General features: G+C 44.5%; 1 protein-coding gene across 7 annotated transcripts; it reads left to right on the top strand.

Annotated features, from left to right (window-relative positions):
* The first annotated feature begins 2,081 nt into the window (after window positions 1–2,081).
* Window positions 2,082–12,819, top strand: LOC135234170 (tubulin monoglycylase TTLL3-like). 7 transcript variants are annotated; one of them, XM_064298480.1, is made up of 14 exons: window positions 2,082–2,241; window positions 4,479–4,793; window positions 6,176–6,274; window positions 6,787–6,884; window positions 7,000–7,159; window positions 8,162–8,217; window positions 8,460–8,588; window positions 8,806–8,920; window positions 9,019–9,123; window positions 9,554–9,746; window positions 9,967–10,115; window positions 10,352–10,595; window positions 11,427–11,862; window positions 11,944–12,819. In XM_064298480.1, exons 2-14 carry the CDS (start codon window positions 4,658–4,660, stop codon window positions 12,685–12,687), a joined length of 2,664 nt encoding a protein of 887 aa, XP_064154550.1. In that variant the 5' UTR covers window positions 2,082–2,241; window positions 4,479–4,657; the 3' UTR covers window positions 12,688–12,819. The 7 variants fall into 7 exon arrangements, with proteins under 7 accessions (XP_064154550.1, XP_064154543.1, XP_064154544.1 ...); XM_064298473.1 differs by having other exon boundaries at window positions 2,083–2,241; window positions 6,784–6,884; XM_064298474.1 differs by having other exon boundaries at window positions 2,086–2,209; window positions 6,784–6,884.
* Window positions 12,820–12,869: the final 50 nt, after the last annotated feature.

Here is a 12,869-nt window from a genome sequence, read left to right as displayed (position 1 = left end):
GAGCTGCCCCTACTTTCAGCATGCAGGGACAGGCTTTGGCCCACAGGGGGAGAGAGTGAGGAAAGGATGTTTATGTACACAGCTGTGGGGAGCTTACTGTGAGGGACTCATCAGGGAAGTACATTACATGAATTTTCTTCGTTCAAACAAAAAGGAAACAACACAGGAGCGTATGAGAATATTCAATTTCCACATCGCACTGGTCAATCTACTATGCATTGACAATTTTATTGACTTTACATAAAAATTTTATCAAAGTTCACTGCATCCACCAGTTCATACATCTTAGCAGGTCAATTATATACAATTTACACAATGCAAACCATCTCATATGTTTTCAGGTTATTTATGGCATGTTGTGATGCATCAACCCATACTGTCATTTCCTGTATTTCAAGTAACTACAGTCTGTCAGTTGAGATATAACAACATAATAGCCATCCAGAAATGTGTTGAATAATCATGCATAAACATAGTTATTTCAGAGACATACATACTTTGATTTGGTTGTTCAGTAAATTACTGCTTTTCTCTAAGACATTAAGTAATTGAGAGCTACTTTAAATTTGATCAGTGTAATGGTTATGCCCAGACACTTTGTGTGACAAATGTGATAGCAGGCAGACCTGGAAGTCACACATTGATGGCTCCATTTGAGCTCGTTAGCATATCAGAGCCTTGGAGCCGTCAGTATTTCCCCAGGACACCTCAAACTCGCAGCCTTCACCCCTTGTCAGCCATGTCCCCAGGGACAATCAATTTGCTACAGAAGCCTCTGGTAACTCAAGTGCAACAGAACAACGCAGGTCTTCTCCAGATACCGCATGAAAAACCTGTGGGTTACACAATGGTAGGGGCTTTTCAGTCAAAACAGTCGAGCTCACACATGACATTAAAAGTTCATTTGGATTGTGAATCATTGGGGTGAAATACAGATGACTCTAGGGGACTAATCAAAGAATGCTTAATAAGCTGCGGATGTGCAGTTCACAGTAGCCCGAAGGTAAAATAGTTAAACTATGGCGAGGCCTTGAGTACTCAGTGTTCAGGACAGCTTGTTGTGTAACTTTCCAGCTTCATCAGCAGTGAAATACAACACTTGGGTATGAGTGTAATACATTAGAAGGTTTCACAGCTTGACACCTTTCATTGCCCATACAAGCTTGTCCATTCTAACATGGATAATTTTTTAGAAATGTTGTTACAATACGGTTGTGACGATTATATGTAAAAACATGGCATTCACCACTTTTGTATCGGATATTTAGTCAGAAAATATACATAATATTATTGGTGATCATAATACTAAAGACAGGCAGGCACTGTGTGAACTGAACTGTGTTCTTGGCTATAAATATCTGTACGAAATTAGTATTGTACCTTATTGAACCTGTGTTTTGTAGTTGTCCAATGACCATGATTAGCACTTTTTGTACGTGGCTTTGGATAAAAGCGTCTGCTAAATAAATGTGATGTAATGTCTTTCGGCAGTATTTCAGTGCCCTTATGGACACATATAAAGTCGCATCCACCTCAGATGAAAGGCATATAATATTTTAGAATTATATACATAATGGATGATATGTAAATAATATGTTTTGGGACAGTAGATCTGCTGCTTTTCCCATACACAGACTGTGGGTCTGAAGGAAATTGCACCATACAAATTTCAATGTGCTTAAATTAGTTGGCATCTAGCGCCATCTAGTGAAGATCGGTAATTATAACAATAGAATTGAAGTTAACCTTTCCATTGGGGAAAAATAAAAAACAAAAATAAAAACATCGAAATACAGATATGTTTTTAAAGGTTAAATTCCAAAATATAAACAAAATGAAATATTGGCAATCTTGGTGTATTATAAGAAAAATAAAAGAAGCAACAGCCAATTATTGAGGTCTGTTCTTTAACCACATTTTGACTCATCTACGTTGCTTAATTAAAGTGTTCCAAACTTTGCAGATCTCCATTACATAGATGCATGCTCCTGATGCTCGGGTGATGTCAATGGCCCTTCATATGTTGACAGAACTTGGCTGTTTTGCACGTTTCTAAACGGTTGTTATGGAGACTGTAAACAGCCTGTACGAACGCGAGTAAACGAGACTGCGCAGGTGCAGTGAAAGTGATCAGATTTGGACAAAAATACTCAAAGCACGGGGGCACTGGGCAGGCGAGTGATCGTCCGATTGCAATACACGACTCGGGGTACGACCGACGAAGTGACTACCCTGGTTCAGGTAGGCTATTTTTAGAATAGCCTGATTCGCTGTTAAATTAAACAGATAGAAATAGCTCATAATAATCGCCCTAGATGACAGGCCCATTGCATAAAGTCAGGGAATACAATCTGTTATTGCATTTACTCTAACGTTAATTTACCGCAATGTGCAGGCACCCCTATGTTTACAGTTAACGCTAAATTACATAATTTTCTAACAGGTTACCAAGCTGTATTATGCACTTACAAGTCCGTGATGTACCAATTATAGAACGATTATTGTTGAACGATTAAACTTGATTGATCTAGTTACCATGTTTACGGCTGCTATTTAATAGCTAGTTGTTACTGATGTTTTTTCGGCATGTAATTGAAGGACCATCAGCAGTATTCATGCAGGTTATAGACATCGCAAGGTATCTAATGTGTTTGCAGTCATGTACCCTTTCGTTGTAAGTGGCTCTATATAAGCGTCTGCTAGTGAATGTACTGTAACGTAATGTAATGTAGCTAGCTCTGATACTCAACCTCGGTCCTGGAGGCCCAATGTGTATGCTGGTTTTCTTTCCAACCACAATTGCAACCCCGGAAGTGTAACAAGCTATTATTTTTCCTTAATTAGGTGCTTTTCATTTCAGAGGGATTATTTGCCCACTGAAGCCACCTTGTGTCAGAAATAGCTATGCTTGCCATAAAGAATATACGTTTCATATTCACGTTGTGCTATATTACGTAAAGAGGTAAAAAAAAAAAAAAAAACTTAAACTAATCAAAATAAAGACTGAGGCAAATCAACAGGTTCCTAATTGGGGAAAGTCTGGACACATGGCCACTAAATCTAATCATTTGATGTATAACAAAGAATTCTAGAACAAAGAAAATGATAACAAGTCAAACCTGTATCGTGATAATTGGTTTAAGGGAAATATTATGCACTTAAAGCACTTAAACACATGGGTTCAGCAACCTAATTAGGAGCCTATTAATTCCCCTTGTTAATTTGATCTGTTAAAAAATGTTGCCTCTTTTTAAGTGATTGTTTGCAATCACTTAAAAAGCAACACAATAACACAATGGTATTTTATTCTTCATGCCATTCATAGCAATGTCTGACATAATGTGGCTTAAGAGGGTAAATAATTTCTCTTAACATGAAAAACACCTAATTAAGAAAAATGAACAGCTTGTTAAAATTCTGAGATTGCAACTGTGGTAGGAGCGAAAACCACCATACACAGTGGGCCCTCAGGACTAAGGATGAGAACCACTGATATAGCAAATGTAGAGATCAACAGAATTTGCTGTGGGAAATGGGAATATTCGTCCACTGATGCCAGATATGTTGGAGTCCTGCAGTGCAGAAATGTGCTGGAACCTGGTCTGGCCAGGAAGGCTCATTTGGTTTGTCATTGAAGTAGCATTAGATTAGATTAGATTAGCCTAATCAAGGCAAGGCCACCAGTAGCTGCCATATGTAAGGCCAACAGGATGATTATGGGGCCAGAATTTCAAGGTATATTCTGACTTGGGTTTTCAAATTACATTACAGTTATATTACATTAAATTACACTAATATTACAAACGTAGTGCGGGGTAGCTCATATCGGTTCTGGTACAGCCAGTCTTAGCTAGCTAGACAACACAACATAAAGCAAGTGTTCTGAAATCTTGCACAAGATGTAGGCTAATGACAAAGTCCAGTTCATGAGATATTGGCACCTTGAGCATAAGAGCCGGTATGGCACTATATATCCATAAATTTTTGTAGCTTTGTTACGAAGTGGATAGTGGTTGCGTAACTAAGCAATGGTAATTACATGCTTCCTGTCATCGTCCGGTGCAGTGTTGCAGTAACGACAGGGAGAATCACAGCCAGTTGTCGTTGTGCACTGTGAATCTGACCCAGCTGGATGAGCTTAGGTAGTCGCAAGGAGCGTAACTGTGCGCCAGTCCAGGTGATACGAGAAGTGACATGTGTATCCAAGCTTGTCTCCAGCTCAGCAATCTGACCCAGGTTACACTCCACTGCAGCTCCAGGAGTAAAGCAGAGAAGGCACTATGCGTCACTCAGCTTCTCTCATTGTCCACTCCTGTCACCAGTTTACAACTGTGGCAGTTTGTGTGTGTGTGCCTACATGCGTGTGTGTGCGTGTGTGTATGCTTGCATGCACGTATATGCACGTGCATATATGCCTGCTTGGTGTGACTGAGAAGTTCTAACCCCGCCCCTTCAATCTGTTCCACTGTCTAACACAGTGACGGAAGACCCACTGCACAAGTGTACAGAGGGACAGTCCGACAGGCTGACTGACAGATAGGGAAGAGCAGTGCGTGTAGACGAGGTTTTGCTTCATGGAGAGGAGACTCAGTAGAGTAGAGCAACGCTCGAGGCAGCAGGCATGAGAGAGTGCTTTTAGGATCATATTCCCTGGACCATGAGGCCAAGGGATCATACAGAGGTCCCAGCACAGAGAGCGAGCCTCCCAGCTCCGGCACCGTCACCGGCATCGGCACCGGCAAGGGCAGAGCGGAGCCAGAACAATGAGGGGAAAGTGCCCGTTACAGACAAAGGTAACTGTCTGTAATGTAATGTACTCTAATGTAAGACATTAGAACTGCCTGTCTGTCTGTGTGTCTGTCTGCATGGCCCTGCCTGTATACATGTTACTTTCATTGCAATCATGACAATCCATTTACTGGAACATCTTCATTCTTGGCTTTGTTTTTTTGCAGACAGTCCTACCTCCTTATTTAGTTTTTCAGACAGTGAGAAATTAGTGAGAGTTGCAGGTAGAGATGCGCGCACGGTACAGAAAGTGTCATGGTGGGGAATCAAACCCCTGGTTGCATGGGAGGATTTATATACTGACTGCGCCACATGCACTCCCCATTTTGTCACTGTATTTGCTAGACACCTAAGGTTATTTTCATGTGCAAAAGGCTGACTGTGTACTGGAACTGTCTCTCTTTTGTTCCTTTCTTCTTAGTTCTCTACATGTTTTGTTTTTTAATATATATTTCTCATATAGTTTCTCATATAGTTCTCATGCGTGTGTGCAAACAATATTTGACTTAGAACAAAAGCACAAGATTTTTTGCTTTCTTAATATAGCCTAATACTCCAAATGAACATCTGACTACTACTATTTGGATAGGTGAACGTGTACTTCTGGGTGCCATACGATGGATCTGGAGTATTCGTCATCTGTCGAAGCTTTCTCTTGTTTTGTTTGCTCACAGCATGTTTGGTTACTGTCTCTCAAGCCACCGTTCAACCTGTAGCCTTTATGCTCCTGTAGTTGCATGTGCTAGTTGCATGTGCCTGTCTGTGCTTAGTATCTATAGTTCCATCTTGCCATCTCTGTGTCAGACTGAATCCCCATGTGTCTATCTCACATCTTGCATTTCGTCTTTACAAGAAATTGAGAGGATCAAAGGAAGAGGAGTTTTAATAAGACAGCCAGGCACCTTAAATAAGTAATGAAGGCTAATTGTCACTGAATAAGTAAATGCATGAATACCACTGAGGAAACGTTATGGAAAAGCAATCAAAGTTAAATTCCCCCAGGTATTCACTGCCAATCAAATGTTAATCCCTTGATAACTGCATATTCCTTACAAGTGTTACAAAATGTCCTTTTGAATCCCTCAAGCAGTTCTAAATTAGGATTACCATTACAAGCATGCCATTCACAAATGAGTATGGTCTTCATATTTTGTGTAAATTGTATAATTTGACAAATGACTGTGGTGACACATTAAGAAATAACTGTTTACTCATGTCTGCTTAGCATATACTATAGAGGCTTCATTTCAGCGGATAGTCTTTCATTGTACTATTTTGAAACAGACAGCCACAGACAGCATACTTCCTTAACTGTGTGGCTCAAAATGAGATGGCAAACCCAATGTGGATTTATGTCTATTCACTGTTTTTTCCTGTGCTGATGCAGGCTCTCTGAGGGGGGTCATTCCACAGAGTGGAAATGTTAACCTACCCTACCACCTCAGACAGACCTCCTCTACACCCTCGCCTGAACGGACCACGCAATGTAATGCCTTACTGATGGCCCACGCTCACACAAACATGAAATACTGTCTGAATTTATGCAGCTATTATAACATAATCCATTTTGCTGAAACAGACCCGTACACAATACACAAAACATACTGATAGCATACACACAACATACCGATAACACTCACTTAGATTTTGCAACAAATGTAACAGACTACCTGCACGTGACAATGCGGTCACAGCATAATGATAATGTATGACATATTGGCAACAATATACTGCCAACACGTGCAAAACATCCTTAAATACATCCATTCAACATGCTGGCAGAACAGGCTCATACAATTAGTTATGTTATCAAGGTATTATCAACCCATTACCTACCTGCAACTACACAAATACAGTCTGCATAAACAAGCTCACACACTAAAATGAGCTTTTATGTTTGAATGCTGATATTATAAAATTAGGTTTCATTACTATATGCATAGTGTGCTAAAGGAACTATGTTTGTATTTATGTGTGTGTGTGTGCGTGAGAAAGCAGTCCCAGAGGGGAAGGTTCGGCGCAGTATCACCAGTCTGCCTGTAATCACCTCGGACAGGCTGTCTAGGGCTAAGGCCCTGGTGGAAAAGGCTGTAAAGGTGAGCCTCGTTATGTCTTAGTTACTTTCTCTATCTCCATAAGACTCCCTCATGGCACCTTATTTAGGGGCATATATTCCCCTGAGCCTTTCTCTCTCTTTGGCTCTCTTTTTAGCAGCGGAAGGTGTTTTCGGTACATGGTCCTTACCCCGTGCTTCGTGCCGCCTTGCGGGCCAGGGGTTGGGTGGAGCAACGACAGCCACGGAATGTCCCGTCAAAGGGCAGGACTCAGGGAGATGAGGGGGATGACCGGGACAACAGCACAGACGGCGAAGGTGAGATGTTGATGGAACAAAATGGCAGAGGTAGGCTAGGCACTCACCTGTGTTACCAGACTGTGGGCAGGGATGTCGCATAGAACAAATCTCATCAGGCTGTGGGCAGGGCTGTCTCATAGGACAAATCTCGTCAGGCTGTGGGCAGGGCTGTCTCATAGGACAAATCTCATCAGGCTGTGGGCAGGGCTGTCTCATAGGACAAATCTCGTCAGGCTGTGGGCAGGGCTGTCTTATGGGACAATCTTAAGAAAGATTATGGGCAGGCCTCTCTTACAGGACAGATTTAATCAGACTATGTGCAGGGCTCTCATAAGACATTGCTTCAGACTGTGCAGGGCTGCCTTATAGAACAGATTGCATAAAACTGTGAACAGAGCTTTCAAAGATCCTATTTACACTTGTCTTTTTATGTAAAATATACAATTTATTAACCAATCCGGTGCTGGTTGCATTCATGATTATCATCTGAACACAAGATATATGGACTGGATTTTAATCTGGATCAGATTCTGCTGGTATCGCATTTGAATGCAAGCATTCCAGCATGGGTCTTCACCACTTACATTTTAAGTCACTCTAAACAAGTGGATCTGCTTAAATAAATGTTATGTAATGTACAATCAGCACATAAATTGTCCACAGACTACGCATATGTTTGATGTTCAGAAATCCGATTTGTCAAGAATATCTACTGTGAGCGTGAATCAATGTCTAGACGTGACCGATATCAGACTGTTAACTGGGTTGTCTCACAAGACAAACCTTCTCACACTGGGAATAATGTGTCTCAAAGGAGGGGGTGCATTGCAGAAGAGGGACAGAAAAGTACTTGTATACAGGAGTGAGCATGGGTAGAACTGTGCAGATTTCCCCTGTTGTTGCATGTTTAAATATTCACCAACCAACACGTCAGGTCCACAGACTTCATCTTATCCAAGAGGGACATGAGATTGCTCTGGTTGTCTTACAGACTGGTTTCCCTCCTCCTGTTTTTTTCAGACAGTTCAGAGGAGGTGGAGAGGGATGACACCCCAGATGACATCTACGACATCATGGTGTGTTGTTTTCGATGTCTTCTGGAGTACATTACATTACAGCCACTTTGCAGATGCTCTTATCTAGAGCGACATACAGGAGTGGAGACCATCAGAGTTATTCTGTGGAATACAAAAATGAATAAGTGTAATGTTATCCTAACAAGCAACATGTTAGATAGAAACGTTGCCCTGACAACAGTGGAAAACAGCTCAGTTTCTCTGTCTCTCACTTTCTGCTTTCCCTCTCCGCTCTTCCCCAGTCCCGCCTCGTTCGAAACGAAACCGTATATTTCTGCTGGACAATGCGAAGGGACACTATTGACTACCGCTCGTTGCGGAAAGAACAGATAACCAATCATTTTGCAAAGGTCGGCACTTTCACTACCAAGGTGGGAAACTGATCCTGTCAGTCATTTAAGATGCGATAAAGTACTAAAAATGACTTAATGCCAGCATTGTTTCTGTTCCAAGGAACACAGACCTCTTACATGGAAATTCTGCATCAGGATATGTATTCATCACATCATAGCAGACATATCTGTCCACATACATGAGCTGTCTGTCCATGTCTCTCCCCCTTTCCATCTCTTTCTCTCCACCTCTCAGGTGGGCTTGTGTGTGAATTTGAGGAACCTGCGGTGGTTTGACGCGGCCGATCCAGACACCTTCTTCCCGCGCTGCTACAGGCTGGGGGCGGAGGATGAGAAGTACGCCTTCATTGGTCAGTCTCTCCTACTCCCTCCACTGTATCTACCGCTTTATTTAAAGATACAGTGCAGTACGTACACGGCCTCACACTCCCCCGCTCTCTGCTTGTAGATGATTACCGGAGGACGGCATGCTCCAGCCTATTGCAGTGTGTGCTGGAGAGGAGTCGCGGGGAGCAAGTAGAGGAAGAGAGAGCAGGATCAAGTGATTTCTCAGGTGTGTCTGATATTTACACGCATGCAGAGCACATTGAGCACATGCGCACTCAAACACAAGTTTCTTTTTTGCTATGAATATTGCCTAGTTTTAAATATTATCACAGTTACAGATAACACAACAGAGTCAGAGTGCAGCGTAATGGGTAATTTAAACACCAACTGTTTGTTCCAGAGGAGGCCACAGTCAGTTAAGTTGTGGAATAAAACAGGAGGGTGGGGAGAAGATAAAAAGCAGAACAAGGTGTTGGCTAGTTTGCAAAAAGAGAAACAAAATAATCCTCACTTTCATAAACTCACTGAAACACTCTGCTTGTAGATTGGTGCACAGTTTCCTGTAACACACGTGTCATTTATGCAATACCCTGCTTACATTCATCAGCATGCACTGTTACATTGTTGTCATTTGTGGCTTGCCCTACCCCTTCCAGGCCAGAAGAAACGGTGCAAGCGTCGAGCCATTGAATCGGTCGGAAGCGGGATAATTGACAGCGCATTACTTGTGTGCCAGGACTTCCTGGACACTTTGGAACACAATGACATTGACATCTCTATGGAAACACCCCCTTCCCTCACAGAGCAGCAATGGGCGGAGTTCCTTCATAGCTATTACATGATTGTCCAGTGAGTGTGTTTTATCTATTATTAATTCAATGAAATATCTTGAACCTCTAATTCTCTCTCTCTGTTGCTTGTTTTGCAGATTTCTGTTATCACCATGGAGGATCTCTTTACCTCATTGTTACTTGCAGTTTGCCTCCAGAGTGGGTCTCTGTGTTGTTGTGGCAGTGACTCAGTGGTACTGATACTCAGAGTGCTCTGTTCTCCCTCTGTCCCTGGGCAGTGAGGGGGTGGGGATCCGGGACTCTAATCGATACCTGGAGCGCTGTCAGGTGATGCTGAGGAGGCTTCGGGAGGTCAGCCCACAGCTGGACACTGATGGGATCCACAACATCTGGATAGTCAAACCTGGGGCTCTGTCCCGGGGCAGGGGTGAGGTTTCAAACACAGCCACAACGTGGTTACTACACGGCTAATACAGCACAGTTACAGCGCAATGAACATAAAGCACAGTTGCAACAGTATGAACATGGAGCACAGTTACAACCCTATGTGCATAGACAAAGTCATGGTGACTAGCAGCTATGTTGCTGCTTCAGTTTCATCACATTGAACCAAATGCCAGTGTGGCATAGTCGTAGGGGTGTCATGTGATTCTCTGCCACCAGGGATCATTTGCGTGAAACGCCTGGAAGAAATCCTGAAGCTGGTGGACAGCGACCCAGCTCTGATCAAGGACAGCAAGTGGGTGGTGCAGAAGTACCTGGAGCGCCCCCTCCTGATCCATGGCACCAAGTTCGACCTGCGCCAGTGGTTCCTGGTGACCGACTGGAACCCCCTGACCATATGGTTTTACCGGGAGTGCTACCTGCGCTTCTCTACTCAGCCCTACTCTGTGGAAAGACTGGACAGGTGAGGAGGAGCAGAGGACAGAGGTGAACGCAATGTCATTATACCTATGAGCTACGCTACGCTGCAAAAACTCCCTATACCTATACCTACACGCTACGAAACTCAATATGGTTTCATGACTTGTTTTGTCTTGAAACATTACGTTATTATGTTTCCTAAGCTAGAAGGCACGGCTCACCCAATGAAGGTTGAAATCACAACTCAATTTTCAAAGAGATTCATTTGAGTCTCAGGAAGGAGAAACATTGAGATATCTGTGCATGACAATATCAGGCTTAAATAGAATTTTTAATAGAATAATTTAATCCAGTTCAATGTGGTCGACCCTCCAACAGATTATACCTTAGCATTCTGAGGTACGATTAACCTGTTTTCTGAACACATTGTAATAGTGTTCAATTAGCTAGGAAAGTAATCACTCCATTAATCATACTAGATACTAATTACACCATGCAGCACATCAGAGACATCATCCAGCTACCTCTCCTGCTGTCATATATCATTAATTATGACTTTACTTCTACCCTACTAGTACATTACTAATGATCTTATCTTTAATTGGGCTATTTAGAAATTTGATATCATAGTATCACTTTCATTGTGTACCTATATGTCCCAGTTGCAGTCCTATCAATGCTGCCCATTCTAGTTAGATCAGGATGTTTTACCCTGTAGCGTATTTCCTCTTGAAATTGTATACTCTGTCTTGCAAAAAAAAAAAAGATATATAGACATCCCAGGGAAAAGGATTCAGTTGATTTATAGCATGCCCATATAAAGGCAATGAGCACCCATACTAAAAGCCTCCTCTCTCCTGTCTGTCTCTCTCAGCTCAGTCCACCTCTGCAACAATTCCATCCAGAAACACTACCAGCCCTCTCAGCGGCGCCACCCAGAGATTCCTGAGGACAACATGTGGTCGTCGGAGCAGTTCCGCACGTTCCTCCGTGTGCAGGGCCAGGTGGCGCTGTGGGACAGCGTGGTGGTGCCGGGGATGAAGCAGGCCGTGGTGCACGCCCTGCAGACGGCCCAGGACCTGGTGGAGTCGCGGCGGGGCAGCTTCGAGCTCTACGGCGCCGACTTCATGCTGGGCCGCGACCTGAGGCCCTGGCTGATCGAGATCAACGGCAGCCCCACCATGGCGCCCTCCACGCCCGTGACCGCTCAGCTGTGCATGGCCGTGCAGGAGGACACCCTGCGTGTCGTCCTGGACCGCCGGCTGAACCGCAGCGCTTGCACCGGGGGATTCCAGCTCATATACAAGCAGGTGAGCCGCCTGGAAGAGTGCGTGTCTGTGCAGTTCTGTGTCCCGATTCCAAACGCCTGATCTTACTGTCTTGTGCAACAGGCTGCGGTGGAAATCCCGCAGTACGTCGGGGTGAGCCTGTTTGTGGAGGGCGCTCCTCTCAGACGGCCTCGTCTTCGCCCCCGTAGGAAACTCACCCTGCCCAAGGCTGTCCACATCCCCCGGCCTCGCACTGACCAGTCAAAAGAAGCGGGGGTGGAAAAGGTGGGTGGAGCTGAGGCAAAAACTGCGGAATCCGCTAAAAAACCCGTAAAGTCCCGCCAGTCGTCTCGCCAGAAGCCCCATGTGGCATCCAAACGCTGCCCCACGGGGAAGAGGAAGGAGAACAACACAGACAAGGAGAGGAAAGGACCAGGATCTGCGCAGAATGTCCCACGGCAGGCCGCCCACTCCCTCAAGCTCATCCCGGTGTGCCCCATCCTGACGGCGGAGCCCAAACACTCGGACCTGGGCCTGAGCTCGGGGGAGAAGCCGCGCCTGCCCCCCCGCGCCCTGTCCCGCTCCATGGACTCATCCTTACGGGGCTCCGCCCGCCGCAGGCAGGTTTGCCACTCCTGCACCACGCGCTCTATGCTCCTGTCCCCCTGCGGCCTGCCCACTCTGCGCAGCCCCGCCCCCCTCGGAGGGAGCAGAGGCCTGCACCTGGGCCCGCTGGATGTCACCGCTACCACGCCCCCCGACCCGCCCACCTCAAACACGAGCCCCCCGCTGCAGCCGCTCCTCCCCAATGTCTGCAGACAGAGCACGCCCACGCTCAGCCGGGACACAAAGCGCAAGTCCTTATGACACAGAATAAAGGAGGGTAGCCTTGGAAACGGCGCTTCCTGGAATTAAGTGCTGTGTCTGCATGTGTATTTGGACATATACTACTCTATAGGAGAGTCTCATACTGTGAAATAAAGTCAACACTGAATAATCTTTATAGTCTTTCTTTATGTTACCCTGGTTCTTTATTAAGTACTATTTCA

This window comes from Anguilla rostrata, chromosome 11 (genome assembly GCF_018555375.3).
Source record: "Anguilla rostrata isolate EN2019 chromosome 11, ASM1855537v3, whole genome shotgun sequence".
NCBI classification, from domain to species: domain Eukaryota; kingdom Metazoa; phylum Chordata; class Actinopteri; order Anguilliformes; family Anguillidae; genus Anguilla; species Anguilla rostrata.
The sequence above is the reverse complement of the archived record's forward strand: the minus strand, read 5'-3'. Positions and strand labels throughout refer to the sequence as shown.

Bases quoted from the DNA above. Each gene is read 5' to 3' on its own strand.
- LOC135234170 (XM_064298473.1), top strand. From the start codon at position 4,658: ATGAGGCCAAGGGATCATACAGAGGTCCCAGCACAGAGAGCGAGCCTC. The intron at 6,275-6,783 runs GTAATGCCTTAC...TGCGTGAGAAAG, and splicing joins GCCTGAACGGACCACGCAAT to CAGTCCCAGAGGGGAAGGTT. The intron at 11,863-11,943 runs GTGAGCCGCCTG...CTTGTGCAACAG, and splicing joins TCCAGCTCATATACAAGCAG to GCTGCGGTGGAAATCCCGCA.